Raw genomic sequence first — 16,158 nt, 5'->3', positions numbered from 1 at the left:
CTATAGATAGTGTGTGAATCCTTTTGATTTTGTTACATCATTGGAATTTTATAGAAAATCTAGATGTGTAATGTGATTTACTAGTCTAGGGTAAGATACATGATACTCAAAATATAATTTTGGCAGACTGCCTGGGAACTGTCATCTACACAGAGCTGTATCATGCTTTTTTGATTCAAGAATAAATACTAGAGATCATTTTTTTTTATAATTGCATACTATTTCACTAAGTGGGCCATTTAATCTGTCTTCTATTGATGGACATTTGAATTGTTCCCAATCATTTATAAAGAATACTACAGTGAATATTCTTACATAATTATTTCACACATAATGAAGAATGCCCAGTGATGGATGAAACTGTTCAAGAAGAGATTATGTGTCATTAATAGCTCTTGCCTAATTGTCCTCCATTGGGGTTGTGCCAGTTTACATTCCCACTAGCAGTGTCCCCCAAAATATGTTTTTCTCATAGTTTTGTCCAATAGAGCCACAGGAATTTTGAACAGTTTTAGATTTATATTCTCCTTTTCTTTTTCTGGGCTTCTCAGGTGGCTCAGCAATAAAGAATCCATGTGCAGGAGGCTCGGGTTGAGTCACTAGATCAGGAAGATCCCCTGGAGGAGGAAAGGCAGCTTGCTCCAGTATTCTTGCCTGGGAAATCCCATGGACAGAGGAGGTTGGTGGGCTACAGTCAACAGGGTGGAAAAGAGTCAGACACTACTGAACATGCACACAGCTCCAGCAGCAGCTTTCTTTTTAAAGCATTATCACAAAAGGGGCCAGAAACAGAGTTTATACTTGTCATTTTTTGGTAATCTCAATATCAACATAAAAACCATGGGAAATTTTTAACATTTAGAACTTACTACTAGCACACTGTTTCTTTGAAGCAGAGAGTTAATACCTGAAGTACAACTCAAGGAATTAATTTTAAAAAGTTTTACTTGTTTTATAAAATAACTATCTTAGATACTTCTCTGGCAAGCTTGACCAATAGCAATAATATACATGTATAGCTCCCAACGCTAGAACTGCCAAGTGGGAAACAGAGATCAGGAAAATGATGCACAAGATGGTTTGGGGAAATACAAAATTATGACTCTAGACACTAGGGTTTTAGTTCTGCTACTGAATTGCTGTGTGACCATACATAGCACTTCTTCATTCTCCCACCAACACTTACCATACATACGTATCTACATACATACCTGCACACACATACCCGTGGCTAAGTGTCTTAACTCTTGAGTTTTTAATTTTTGAGTAATTTTAATTTTGAGTAATTAATTTTTAATCTGTCAGAGAAAATAAGCACAAAAGTCTGCACCAGAGGCTTTCTTGAGGTGTTTTCTAGCTCATGGTACTTCAGTTCTACTGTTGATCCAACTGACTGTGTTGACTTAGCTAGATTTCAAACCTGAGTTGTGATTAATAGTATTATAGCTACCTTTGAATGTTATATTTTGCTATTCCTTTTACAATTTTTTATTTATTATATGTATAGTATACAAATTCATATACACAAAGAATACATATAAATGTATAAAGAACACAGTATAATAGAATAGCTGTGTACTCACCAGTAGCTTAACAGAATACCTAGTATTTCTGAAGCCTCTGCTATGCCTCTCCCAGAGCTAATTTTTATAAGTATTCATTATTTTATATGAAATAATTAACTGATACAGTAACTGACACAGGAGGGGCATTGTAAAATTAATTGTAAAAATAAACTATAAAAGGAAGAAAAATCTCAAACAACTAGACTGAAATCAATTATTGTGACTTTATTACAATAGTTACAAACAATACTTTAGTGGTATTTATTCATATCACAGTTACTCAAACTATATACAATAAGTATTTATACAAGTCTATGTTTAAAATAAAAAAGAAAAAGCAATTAATGTCCAAAAAAAAAAACTCTCACAGTATCAACAAGATTTTTTCTAAAGTTATGGCCAATAATAAAGGAAATTCACAGTTATTCTGAAAATATTTTAAAGATGCAGGAATCATATTGCACATAATATAATTATAAACCTTACTGAACAGATTTGTATATTTTAATCTAGTTTTTCACAAAATTTACATTATCATGCAATACTTCACTGTGTACAGAATGGTTGAACTAGAAAAAACAGGTTAAGTTACAAACTTAATATATGGCCACAAAATTAAATTTTTTAAAGTTATATTTAAAATAATTTTATTATACAAACCAACCCACCCCCAACACTCCAGTGTAATAAAGCTTAACGGACAGAATCAAAGTTTGTTCACAGATTAAGTTACTTTTTTAGTGTTCTTCTTTGTCTTTTCCTTTCTTTTCCTTTTCATCCTGTAGTGCAGTACCGAGTTTTTTAATAAGAACTGACAGAACCTTGTCCAGTGGATCCATGACTCCTCTTTGAAGCCATTTAGGAATAGTAGTCCTGGCATGATGAAAGCCCAATTTTTGAAGAATATAATCAACGCCTACTGGATCAATTTTTCTTCCAGTCCAAGAAATTAATCTAAAATAATTATAAATCATTATTATTAAGTATGGAGTCCTAGCACAGTCCTGAAGGGAGGTTCAGGAACATCACTAAGCCTCCAAGTATGCTCTAGAAAAATATTTTCAATAGATAAAACTGATCGTCTAACCTGTAATTCCTAGATTCACTATAACAGCACTCAAAAAATGTGTGAGCCTACACAGCAATGGAGTTTAGTGTATTTCATTGTGATTAATTTATTTTAGGCCTCAAGTTATGTGGTCTTCTTAAAACCTTTAAAGGACACCTGTTTCACTCAAAGATTAACTTGATGGGGGTGGGGGAAATCCTTTCATGATGTACATGTATATCCATTTATGACGTTATACCCTTAAAGTATCTATTTTCTCAATTACACTTCAATAAAACTGGGGGAAAAAAAGACTAAAATTTACTGTTTGCTATGTGCTAAACATCTTTGAAGAAGAATCATATTTCCTACCATATAGAAGAACAGCATTAATGAAATACTCTTGGTCTTTCTCTGCCCCTGTACTGATGGTTTATCTACTCGGCAAATTAACAGAGGAAATGAGTAGGGTAATTAACTACCCTCCTCACCACCTACTCTTTAGGAGCCATTTGTCTTAAACTGTTCTTCCATGCCAGAGATTTTTCAAGAACAGGTCCCCAAATAGTTAGCTCAAGACTGTTTATGGCTGCCTGTAACTAGGTGAGAAAGCAGGTCTGCTGACTGCACAACTCTAGCATCCCTCTGCCCCCAAACCCCAGTCCCCCTGAGCGCTGTATCATTGAGACCCTGTAGGTAAGTCCAGACCTGGACTTTGTAATAGAGACATTGTTGCCTGACACGAAACAACATTCTCTGTTATCAGCTTTATCAGTATTAAAGCTGTCATTTTGATTTCTAGCTGCCTCTCACTATTTCAATTGATCCTGAACTTAGGTAGGGAAAAAGAGGGTATTAATCATTAGTCTGCTAAAAGTGTAATAGTTATAAGCATTTTGCGTTAGTTAATTCATTTAACCATTGTAAAAACCCCATATAAGGTAGGTAATACTATTTTCCAAAATTTTCACATGAGGCAGCTATGATAGTTAGATCTTTTGGCCCAGGTCACTCAGCCACTATGCTATATAGCTGGGCTTAGAGCAGAGCTTTTTAACCACATTCTCCACTACTATATCATATAACTTAACTAGTCTCTTGATAGTTTTCTAAAGAAGAAAAATAAATGTTTATGGCAAATTTAACTTTTTATTCTCATTTTAAATTAAAAGATAGTCAATTTCACTATATTTGAGATTTATATATACTAGCTTTTTGCACTAGGACCTTTGCAGTATCTTAATATTGCTCCTGAGTATTGACACTGTTAATATTTCTCAAAAGGGTATGTGTTACTAATACCAAAGTGCTTTTATTTGGTTACCACAAATTCTATTAAATACAGATAACTAACACAAAATATGCTATGTATTGTGTAGCTCTGGTTATAACTGTTAATTAGCAGTGTGATAATATATTGATTGGGAATTATTCTAGGAATGAAGCTGTACTGTCACACCACATCAGAAAAGCAAAAAGTCGGCTGCTGTAGATGTTATAAGTGATTAACATGGAAATATTTGTTGGTAAACCACATTTAACCTACTGAATTATTTATAACCTTTTTCTCATAATATCTCATAGAAAATAGGTAAAAAAATATAGACCCATTATTTACCTAAGAGTGGGTTCTAGATGCCACGTTTTGCACATAAAATCTCTCCAGTCCACAGTAGTGTAAGTGATGCTGTCTTCTCTGTCTTTGTCAGAGGAATTTTCGTCATGAATGATAACTGGACTTTTCTGTCCTGGTCGAGTAGATAAAATCCGAGGTGGAAAAATAGCTATAATGAAAATGACATGTTAATATTGCAAATATGTAAGGTGTATCTTACAAATTTATTTTAAATCACCATATGAACAAAGTAATTGGCTCTATTTTTACTTATGAACTGGCCAAAGCCTCATTTAGTTACATTTCTTAAAAAGTAGTATTTTAAAATAAGCCATAGATAAGTGCCAATTTTTGGTATTTCTTGGAGAAAGACAATATCAAAGTTATTTTAAATAGCTCTATTGAGATAAAATTCACTCATTTCAAGTGTATAACTCAATGGGTTTTTCATCTTAATGGCCATATATACTTAGGAGTTTTTTAGGTAAGCAGTTTTTTTTCACTCTTCATAGTTGAGTACTCAAATGCTTTATGGAAAATGAAGACTTCATAAAAGATATGTTTAAAATAAAATTGGAGACAAAGGTAGCTTACATATGATTTTTAATAAATACAATATGATGTCTATAGGGCACAAATTTTAAAGACACAAATTGGGCATAAAATATTATGAAATATGATATATATGTACCTCCGGTTATAACTGTTAATTAGCAGTGTGATAATATATTGATTGGGAATTAATCTAGGAATGAAGCTGTACTATCGCACCACATCAGAATACAGATGTCTTCAGTTATTACTGTTCTGTTGCTCTGCTTTTGTTTATTGTGGTGGATACAGTAATATAATTAATCTTGATGCTCTGGAAATATGTTGATTCTGCTCAAACATGCTGCTAAGAATTTTCTAAGGCATGTTTATATTTATTTTGGCCAAAACAACTTGCTTTAATTTTTAAAAGCAAAACATACTTAAAGCTATTAAAATATTTTTATTTATAATTAAAATCCCCATAGGTAATAATTTTATTATTGTAATTTCAATAATCAAATGTTTCTTCTTTCTTACTGAAATAAGTTCTTACAACAATTTCTATAAAAAATACACTTTTGAAAAGAAATACAGTTCATGGAAGACAAATACAGTATTTCATAAAATGACAAAGGTTCCACATAATTTCTGAGGGAAGGAAATCTGGCAGGCATTCATATTTAGGTATACTAAAATAATATTGAACTTCACAGAGCTTTAGAATCTGTTTCTCTGCATGAGGTTTAAATATTAAGGCAGAGAAAAACAGGAGGATAAACAGTGTCTGGTATATGCTGTTGCTCTATCTGAAGACCGGATCTATGGATGTTGCACTTAGTCCCTCAGTCATGTCTGGCTCTTTGAGACCCCATGGACTGTAGCCTGCCAGGCTCCTCTGTCCATGGAATTCTCCAGGCAAGAATATGTGTATCTATGTATATAATATATAATATTATCTGTTATATACTTGCAATCATTTTACCTGAAATATCTCATAAATTTCTCTCAGCCATATTATTGATTTCATTCTCCCTGAATTTTTGGTACATCTAGATTAAAGAGTAATGGAAGAGCAATTCTAAGTATGCTACTTTTGCACTCTTTCCACGTGGTCTTTTGATAATCTGTATCTTCTTTACTCACATATTTCATCATGAGGCTATTTTGAAATATCTTCAAGATAAATTTTATACTTCTATCTTCTTGAAAAAAATGAAGCAGTATTACAGGGTGAGCTGAACAAATTTCATCTATTCTAAACATTTTTTAAAAGCACATGTTTTATCATTGTATATTCATATATAGTTGTACATTAAATATTTTCGAGTAAATAAAGACAATATATTTGGAGAGCATTCCATTTCATGACATTTCAAACTATCTCATTCTTTTAAAAAGTATTTTTAAAATATTTATTATAGTTATATAATATATAATATATAATTACATACTATATAATATATATTAAATTTTTAAAAATATTTTAAAATATAATACAGAGTATTATATTTCATTGTATGGACACATTGTAATATATTCAGCCAATTGCACATGGATATTAGGGTGACCATATGTTTCTTAGTGGGCAAACATTTAAGTTTCCAGCAAGGAAACCAATGTTATTTTATTCATCAAAACAAGATACCACTACTAAGGGCTAAGTAAGGAGATCCAACCAGTCCATCCTAAAGGAGATCAGTCCTGGGTGTTCATTGGAAGGACTGATGTCGAAGCTGAAACTCCAATACTTTGGCCACCTGATGCGGAGATGTGACTCATTGGAAAAGACCCTGATGCTGGAAAAGATTGAGGCCAGGAGGAGAAGGGGACGACAGAGGATAAGATGGTTGGATGGCATCACCGACTCAATGGACATAGGTTTGGGTGGACTCCGAGAGTTGGTGATGGACAGGGAGGCCTGGCATGCTGCGGCTCATGGGGTTGCAAAGGCGGATGCAACTGAGTGACTGAACCGAACTGAATTTATCTATAAAAATAATGTTCTGTGCATTACAAACAGATTTATCTTCTTTAATTCAATGTTCCCAATTATGTATATAACTGGCTAACTTTACTATGTAGTGTAGTTGGTTCTCCAGTCATTTCATTTTGACTAGCAATATTTCCTCAAAGAGGTTTTCTTTTCCAACTTTGTGAGAATATCTTACTAGATATGATAATATACATGACATAGATGGAAACATTTTATAAAGTATAAAACACCATTCACTTTGAGGTACAGTTAGGAAAAAATGCCATGTACCTAGCAGATAGTCAGAAAGCCTATTAAACAGTCTTATTAATATATATTTATTGATATTTGTAACTAAAAAGAGGAAGGAGACACTTTCCACTGATTTTATCACTGGACTATAAAAATTCATATCAGTTCAGTTCAGTTTAGTCACTCAGCTGTGGCCAACTCTTTGCGACCCCATACACTACAGCAATCCTGGCCTCCCTGGGCATCACCAACTCCCAGAATTTACTCACACTCATCTCCATTGGTCACTTATGTCATCCAACAACCTCATCCTCTGTCGTCCCCTTCTCCCACCTTTAACCTTTCCCAGCATCAGGGTCTTTTCCAATGAGTCAGTTCTTTGCAGCAGGTGGCCAAAGTATTGGAGTTTCAGCTTCAGCATCAGTCCTTCCAATGAATATTCAGGAATGATTTCCTTTAGGATGGACTGCTTGGATCTCCTTGTAGTCCAAGGGACTCTCAAGAGTCTTCTCCAACACCACAGTTCAAAAGCATCAATTCTTCGGTGCTCAGCCTTCTTTATAGGCCAACTCTCACATCCATACATGACTACTGGAAAAACCAGAGATTTACCTAGATGGACCATTGTTTACAAAGTAATGTCTCTGCTTTTTAATATGCTGTCTAGGTTGGTCATAACTTTTCTTCCAAGGAGCAACTGTCTTTTAATTTCATGGCTGCAGTCACCATCTGCAGTGATTTTGGAGCCCCTCAACATAAAGTCTGTTACTGTTTCCCCATCTATTTGCTATGAAGTGATGGGACTGGATGCCATGCTCTTAGTTTTCTGAATGTTAAGCTTTAAGCCAACATTTCACTCTCCTCTTTCACCTTCATCAAGAGGCTCTTTAGTTTCACTTTCTGCCATAAGGGAGGTGTCATCTGCATATCTGAGGTTATTGATATTTTTCCTGGCAATCCTGATTCCAGCTTGTGCTTCATCCAGTCCAGTGTTTCTCATGATGTACTCTGCATATAAGTTAAATAAGCAGGGTGACAATATAAAGCCTTGACGTACTCCCATCTTGATTTTGAACCAGTCTGTTCTTCCATGTCCAGTTCTAACTGTTGCGTCTTGACCTGCATACAGATTTCTCAGGAGGCAGGTCAGGTGGTCTGGTAGTCCCATCTCTTGAAGAATTTTCCGCAGTTTGTTGTGATCCACACAGTCAAAGGCTTAGGCATAGTCAATAAAGCAGAAGTAGATGTTTTTCTGGAACTCTCTCACTTTTTAGATGGTCCAGCGGATGTTGGTAATTTGATCTCTCGTTCCTCTGCCCTTTCTAAATCTAGCTTGAACATCTGGAATTTCATGGTTCACATACTTTTTGAAGCTTAGCTTGGAGAATTTTGAGCTTTACTCTGCTAGCGTGTGAGATGAGTGCAATTGTGTGGTAGTTTGAGCATTCTTTGGTATTGCCTTTCTTGGGATTGGAATGAAAATTGACCTTTTCCAGTCCTGTGGCCACTGCTGAGTTTTCCAAATTTGCTGGCATATTGAGTCCAGCACTTTTACAGCATCATCTTTTAGTATTTGAAATAGCTCAACTGAAATTCCATCACCTCCACTAGATTTGTTCGTAGTGATGCTTCCTAAGGCCCACTTGACTTCGTATTCCAGCATGTCTGGATCTAGGTGAGTGATCACAGCATCGTGGTTATCTGGGTCATGAAGATCTTTTTTGTATAGTTCTTTTGTGTATTCCTGCCACCTCTTCTTTATATCTTTTGCTTCTGTTAGGTCTGTACCATTTCTGTCATTTATTATGCTCATCTTTGCATTAAATGTTCCCTTGGTATCTCTAATTTTCTTGAAGAGATTTCTAGTCTTCCCCATTCTGTTTTCCTCTGTTTCTTTGCATTGATCGCTGAGGAGAGCTTTCGTATCTCTCCTTACTATTCTTTGGAACCCTGAATTCAAATGGGTATATCTTTCCTTTTTTCCTTTGCCTTTAGCTTCTCTTCTATTTTGTGTTTGACAAGGCAATTTGTAAGGCCTCATCAGACAACCATTTTGCCTTTTTGCATTTCCTTTACGTGGGGATGCTCTTGATCCCTGCCTCCTGTACAATGTCACGAACCTCCGTCCATAGTTCTTCAGGCACTCTGTCTATCAGATCTAATCCCTTGAATCTATTTGTCACTTCCACTGTATAATCATAAGGGATTTGATTTAGATCATACTTGAGTGGTCTAGTGGTTTTCCCTACTTTCTTCAATTTAAGTCTGAGTCTGGCAATAAGGAGTTCATGATCTGAGCCACAGTCAGCTCCCAGTCTTGTCTTTGCTGACTGTATAGAGCTTCTCCATCTTTGGCTGCAAAGAATATAATCAATCTGATTTTGGTGTTGGCCATCTGGTGATGTCAGTGTGTAGAGTCTTCTCTTGTGTTCTTGGAAGAGGATGTTTGCTATGACCACTGTGTTCTCTTGGCAAAACTCTTATTAGCCTTTGCCCTGCTTCATTCTGTACTCCAAGGCCAAATTTGCCTGTTACTCCAGATCTTTCCTGACTTCCTACTTTTGCATTCCAGTCCCCTATAATAAAAGGACATCTTTTTTAGGTGTTAGTTCTAGAAGGTCTTGTAGGTCTTCATAGAACCGTTCAACTTCAGCTTCTTCAGCATTACTGGTCGGGGCACAGATTGGATTACTGTGATGGTCTGCCTTGGAAATGAACAGAGATCATTCTGTCGCTTTTGAGATTGAATCCAAGTAGTGCATTTTGGACTCTTTTGTTGACTGTGATGGATACTCCATTTCTTCTAAGGGATTCTTGCCCACAGTAGTAGATATAATGGACATGAGTTAAATTCACCCATTCCAGTTCATTTTAGTTTGCTGATTCTTAAAATGTCAATGTTCACTCTTGCCATCTCCTGTTTGACCACTTCCAATTTGCCTTGATTCATGGACCTAAATGGCAACCCACTCCAGTACTCTTACCTGGAAAATCCCATGGACTGAGAACCCTGGTTGGCTACAGTCCATGGGGTCTCAAAGAGTCAGACACAGCTGAGCAACTTTACTTTCCCTTTTCTTTCAATATTGCAGGTTTCTATGCAATTTTGCTTTGTACAGCATTGGACTTTACTTCTATCACCAGTCACATCCACAACTAGGTGTTGTTTTTGCTTTGGTTCTGTCTCTCCATTCTTTCTGGAGTTATTTCTCCAGTTATCTCCAGTAGCATATTGGGCACCTACCAACCTGGGGAGTTCATCTTTCAATGTCATACCTTTTTGTCTTTTCATACTGTCCATGGGGTTCTCAAGGCAAGAATACTGAAGTGGTTTGCCATTCCCTTCTCCAGTGGACCACGTTTTGTCAGAACTCTCCACCATGACCTGTCTGTCTTGTGTGGCCCTACATGGCATGGCTCATAGTTTCACTGAGTTAGATAAGGCTGTGGTTCATGTGATCAGATTGGTTAGTTTTCTGTGATTGTGGCCTTCAGTTTATCTGCCCTCTGATGGAGAAGGATAAGAGGCTTTTGCAAGCTTCCTGATGGGAGAGACTGACTGAGGGGGAAGCTGGGTCTGGTTTTGATGGGCCAGTGAAGATAATGTTGACCTCCTTCAAGAAGTCCCGTGCATGTGCTGCTATACTCAGTGCCTCCAACCCTGCAGCAGGCCACCGCCGACCCACGCCTCTGCCAGAGACTCATGGACACTCACGGGCAAGTCTGGGTCAAATTCATGTAAATGGTAGTGAAAAAAACCAACTATGTTACCCACCTTTTTCTTTTTCTTTAAGGTAAGCTGACACTAAATCATGAAGAAACATGATGAGCTCAGCATCCATTGTCACACAGATGTGGTCAGTGAACTCTGTCACCACACTGCATTCTACCTTTGGCTTCAGGCTGGCATCTGCAATGGCAGAGTTCTTCTATATTAAAAGATTGTTGAAATAAGTCCCTTTTCCCATTAACAAAGGATTTACATGGGTCCATGTAAAGGCATCCACTTAAATGCAACTATAGAGAAACCAGTAGTTTCTGTATGTGATTTATAGGATGAGGATGATTATTTACGAGCATTATAGAAGTATATGTTATTTAGTCCTCATAAAAACCTAATGAAGTCCTGTTAGCTCCATTTGAGGAAGAAGAGGCACAAATGGAGTACATTTTTTGCCAGACGTCATATAGCTGGTAAGAATATAAATCAGTTTAAACCAGAAAATCAGTTTCATTGTAAAACAAAAATAATCTTTGGGGAAAAAAGGAAGCTTGAAGATCCTGTAGAATTTTCTTAGTTAACTTTAGAAACTAAAGGTTGTTTTCCACATACCCTGTAATGAAGGTTCTTGTGGTTCTTGAACATGAATGGATTTAAAGTCAAGCTGCATTCTTGGTAGTGCAAAGATTGTCTCTGTTTCATGATTGTAGCTAGAACCTCCTCTAAATCCGCTGAGCAAACTAGAATTCTTCACTGTTGTGCTATTCTCAGTGTTATTAGCATCAACATTACGAAGCAGGTTTAGCTCTACAAGCATAATAAAGATAGTAAGAATCATACTAATAGGCATTGATAAGCATATAGCTGTCATGACACTGATATACAGAACTTTTATCATTTCAAAATGGAAAATGAAGACATTTTTAAAGAAGAGGCATATTAAAGCTTTGGCTTTGAGACTGGTTATATACCATATAGATAAAATATGTGAGCTGTGCTCAATCACATGTCATGTGCTCGGTCCGGCACATGTGTCTGACTCTTTGCTACCCCATGGACTGTAGCCCACCAGGCTCCTCTGTCCATGAAATTTTCCAGGCAAGAATACTGGAATGGGGTGCCATTTCCTACTCCAGGGGATTTTCCTGACCCAGGGATTGCACCTGAGTCTCTGGCATCTCCTGCACTGGCAGGCAGATTCTTTACCACTAGCGCCACCTGGGAAGCCCCCAGATATAAATATGGACACATGTATTTATATATACATCCATACACAAATGGACTTCCTTGGTGGCTCAGACTGTAAAGAATCCACCTGTCACTATTCTCAATACTGAAGATTTTATAACATGGTTTTGGATAAATCCAATACATTTTTTGATTCTTAAACTTTGAATATTATTCTCAATTGAAATCATATCTGAATTTAACAGCTTTATTAAGCTCAAAGTTTTTCATAGGTCAAATAATTCTCTCTTATAAGGTATGATTAAATACAACCCCGATCTTGGGAGTAGGTATAAGTCCTGAGTTTCCCCAACATATGTGCTGTGGTAACATCAGAGTTGTCATATAAAAATTAGCATTTTCTAGTTACACAGGTAGCAGTTCAGTATGCTAACAGCCCTCCACAGTATCCCAGTCCAAAAGAACTCCTTCCCCCAAAGTGTCTTATTTAGAAGGTAGAATAAACAATACATGCAGAATTTTCTAATTTACTTCCTTATCCTCCTTTGTTCTCAGAACATTTTTAACAGTCTTTGATCCCTAGGTTTGCTAGGGCATAGCAACTATTTTCCACGAGGCCCAAGCCATCTTTTCCACTCTGAAAAGAAGTCATTTTTAAGCAAAACATTCAAGTCTTAACATGTCTCAATTTAGTCAGCTTTTCAATACAGATGAAATGATTGATAAAAAGCAGTACTCTAAACTGTAACAGAAAAACAACCACAGAATAAGAATTTTCATGAATGCATTACTGCGAGACTAGTGAATCTAATCAAATGAAAAATTCATCAAAAGCACTCTTTATTAAACTTACGACTTTCACTGGAATACTAATATTTAGTTTCATTTTATTCCAGCCATCAGAACTTTGTGTTATTGTTATTTAGTTGTGTAATAACTTTCCCAAACCTCCAATTGTGAACATTAGTATAAAAATATCTTTTCAAATTATAATAAACTTAATTTCACTTATGTAAACCAATTTTATTTTGAATGTTTTCATTACATCAAAAATAATTTTAGTCCATGAGATGTTTGTTGCACTGCTAGGGTGTTGAATCATGTAGTAATATTGCTACTTATAGTGCTAGAATAAAATGAAGCTTGTTGAAAGAAATGGAAATGCTCCCTCCTCCACTTTAATTAATTAATGCTCCCTCCACTTAAATTCTAAACACAGTCAACAGAACCAAAAATAGAGAATACAAAACAGATCTTTCCAAAGAATCAAACTTTTAACCTTCATTCCTTGTGGCCGTAACATAATTGAACCATTCTTTCACACTTGCTACTCCATGGGGTGGATTTTCATGGCGACGCCTGGTTATCTTGGTTATTGTTGCCATAGGACTTTCCAAAGCACCACACGGTTTGGTAACCATGGTATTATGGCCCAGATGAAAATCCAGTGTTTGTACAATATATGTAGAGTGATCACTAGAGCCTAGAGGGGGGAACAAGTTTCTTAATGTAACAAACTATATTTTAGATGGAAGCAGAGTTGTGGCCCTAGAGCAATAGATTCAGCTAGGTAAGTCATACATAGAGAAGAGTTGTAAAAATAGGGAGTACATTAAGTGAGAAAAAAAATCAAACTCTTTTTCTTTTAGTTATAACTGGATTTATCCCCAAGAAGATGAAGAACATCAAGCATTTATTTCCTTCATCATTAAGAAATCATAGAGTAGAAAATTAAAAGCTAAAGGAAACTGTAGATAGAGGCAGAAGTACAGCCTTGTCCATAGAAGCTTCGTAAAAAGTCCTGACTGGCAGTAGTTTCCTTACACCGCCACTGTGTGCTGTCCTCTCTTCGTGTTTCTCTAAGAGGTGTTTACAATAACTGTGACTAACTACGACCAGCCATGGCAGCAGAAATTTAATTGCCTAAGTGAAAAACAGAATAAGATGGTAAATTCAGAAATAAGCCCTTTAACATGTGCCAGACTTCATAGATACTGACTCACTGACAGTAAACTCCTTAACATGTCAGGTACATAATAATAGAGATGGATTTATTTCAGAAGTATCATAAGAAAAATAAACAAATGATATGGGAAAAGAAAATTACTTTGTCATATATAATCATATAAGAAGATGGGTAAAAGTGAAAGCTGAAAAATGGCAGTTTACCATCTTCCCATATTTTCTGAGCTTCAGTCCAAAAAGCAATATTTGGTTCCTCTAAATGAAAAAGGGCCCAGGATTTTGAACGGAAATTTGGGCCATGAAAACAAGCTAGTGTCATATGATTTCCATGTAAGCTCATTGATCCTCCAAACTGCATTCCATCTTCAGGTAACGGAATCTGAAATAAGGATATGTGGCATCCTGATACCACCTTCAATACTCCAGGCCAATGTCGATGATGCGCTGCATCGAGCACTGCAAGAAAACAAAAAACCATTTATCCCGAAGTGTCTCATGAACATCCTGAGTGCTGGGTAGGAAGATAGCACATGGCTACTTTCTACAACTAAAGTGACTCAGATAAGGGATAAAACAATTCAGTCCCTGGTTAACATTAAGCAAAAGCTAATAAGGATACAGTCTTGGAAAAGATGCTGTGTAAAGATGGATAGAACTAAGGAAAGTAACAATCTTTTCATAATAATTATAACTAAAAGTGCCTGCGTGAAGTTTTATGCAATTCTCACAGTAACTATAAACGAGGTGTGTCATCTAGAGAAAACACCTAGTTTACAGGAGAGGGGTTAAGTAAACCAGTGATCAGAGAAGACCCAGATATCAAAGGCAGATGCCTGATTTTAAGTACTTAAAAAAAAAAATCTTTTATAACCTTGCTACTCAAAAGTGAGGTCTGAGAACCAGCAGCATCAGCATCACTTGGGAGCTTGTTAGAAATTCACTCTTATGTCTATTCCATATTTACTGTATCAGAATCTGCATTTTAATAAGATCTCCAGGCGTTTCAGATGCACATTAAAGTTCAAGGAGAGCTAATCAGATACACAGTTGAACACTGAACAACATGGGGGTTGATACACAGGGACACTGAACCTCCACAAAGTCAAAAATCCATGTATTACTTAAAGTTGGCCCTTCATATCCACACTTCCATCAGGATTCAACCAGGCATAGATCACGTAGTACCACAGTACTCATTACTATTAAAAAACTGTGTGTGGGCCTGCAAATCTCACATGTTTCTCACTGTACAGTTCGTATTTATATTACCCACTTTTTTCAGTAATATCCTTTTGGCTGTTTTCTACAGTTCTCATTCTGGATCCATCTAAAGATCATGCATTGTATATAGTTTGCGTATCTCTTTAGTTTCCTTTAATCCAAGACAACTCCTTAAGCCTGTTTGTTTGTTGTCCTTGACAAAGGTTTCTGGAAAAGTCTAGGCCAGACACTTTGGGGAACATCCATCTGTTAGTTTATGTCTGATACCAATTCCAGTTTAAAGGTAATGCAGGGACTTGGAGAACAAGATAAATGAAACCACAAAAAGACAACTGAAAGACTGAGAAAGTAGGATATTCTACAGGACAGTTGGCCAAGTCTCTTACTTAGCAAGGGACTAAATTCAGTAGAATTTAAAAAGAGTAAAGAAACATAACTATTTTTAACCTGTGATCTTCAATTGGATATACTGGTTTAGATAACCCAGTTGTAAACTGGGTTTACAACTGGGTTTAAGGTCAGTTGCCAACTGCTATGAGGTGGCTAGAGGAGATAATGTAAGGGAAATTTTGAGATTGTTGACTGGAAAAGGTTACAAAACAATAAGAATAATAGTCTGGTAAACAGTGTATATATGTATGTATACGTGTGTGTGTGTGTGTATGTGTGCACACGCATGTGTGCCTAGAAAAGTATCTGAAAGTATATACTCTATATAAAGTAATCACAGTGATGATTTCTGGGCAGAATGTGAGGTTTTTATTTTTTGCTTGGATATCTACATTCTTTCCTAATGCACATTGTTTCCCAATGCACATGTACTGCTTCTGTGATAATAAATCATTAAAAGTTATCCTACTACAGACCACTTTTCACTTTTAACTCTATCAGTCTAGTTAAAGCCACCACTGTCTTTTGCCTGGACTCTCAGGATATCCTCCTTACAATGGTATTAAAAGTGTAAGTGTGTAGTAATAGCAGTTATTGTAGTAATAGTGATTACTGCAGTGATTTCCTTACTTTCATTCTTAACCACCTCGGTCTGTTCCCCACACAGAAGCCAGAGTGATGCTTTAA

At 36.2% G+C, this 16,158-nt stretch overlaps 1 protein-coding gene across 9 annotated transcripts in view; it reads right to left on the bottom strand.

Annotated features, from left to right (window-relative positions):
* Positions 1–1,770: 1,770 nt before the first annotated feature.
* The window catches only part of BLTP1 (bridge-like lipid transfer protein family member 1), a 200,550-nt gene continuing 186,162 nt past the window's right edge, over positions 1,771–16,158 (bottom strand). For all 9 annotated transcript variants that reach the window (XM_061142286.1, XM_061142290.1, XM_061142293.1 and 6 more), the window contains 6 exons: positions 14,065–14,316; positions 13,175–13,378; positions 11,320–11,514; positions 10,762–10,896; positions 4,232–4,397; positions 1,771–2,519 (listed from right to left, as the gene is read on the bottom strand). In XM_061142286.1, the coding sequence (XP_060998269.1) occupies positions 2,303–2,519; positions 4,232–4,397; positions 10,762–10,896; positions 11,320–11,514; positions 13,175–13,378; positions 14,065–14,316 (1,169 nt within the window). In that variant the 3' untranslated portion in view covers positions 1,771–2,302. The remainder of the gene's footprint in view (positions 2,520–4,231; positions 4,398–10,761; positions 10,897–11,319; positions 11,515–13,174; positions 13,379–14,064; positions 14,317–16,158) is intronic.

Source organism: Dama dama, chromosome 5, assembly GCF_033118175.1.
Source record: "Dama dama isolate Ldn47 chromosome 5, ASM3311817v1, whole genome shotgun sequence".
Lineage (NCBI taxonomy): Eukaryota > Metazoa > Chordata > Mammalia > Artiodactyla > Cervidae > Dama > Dama dama.
This window is presented reverse-complemented; position numbering and strand designations above follow the sequence as displayed.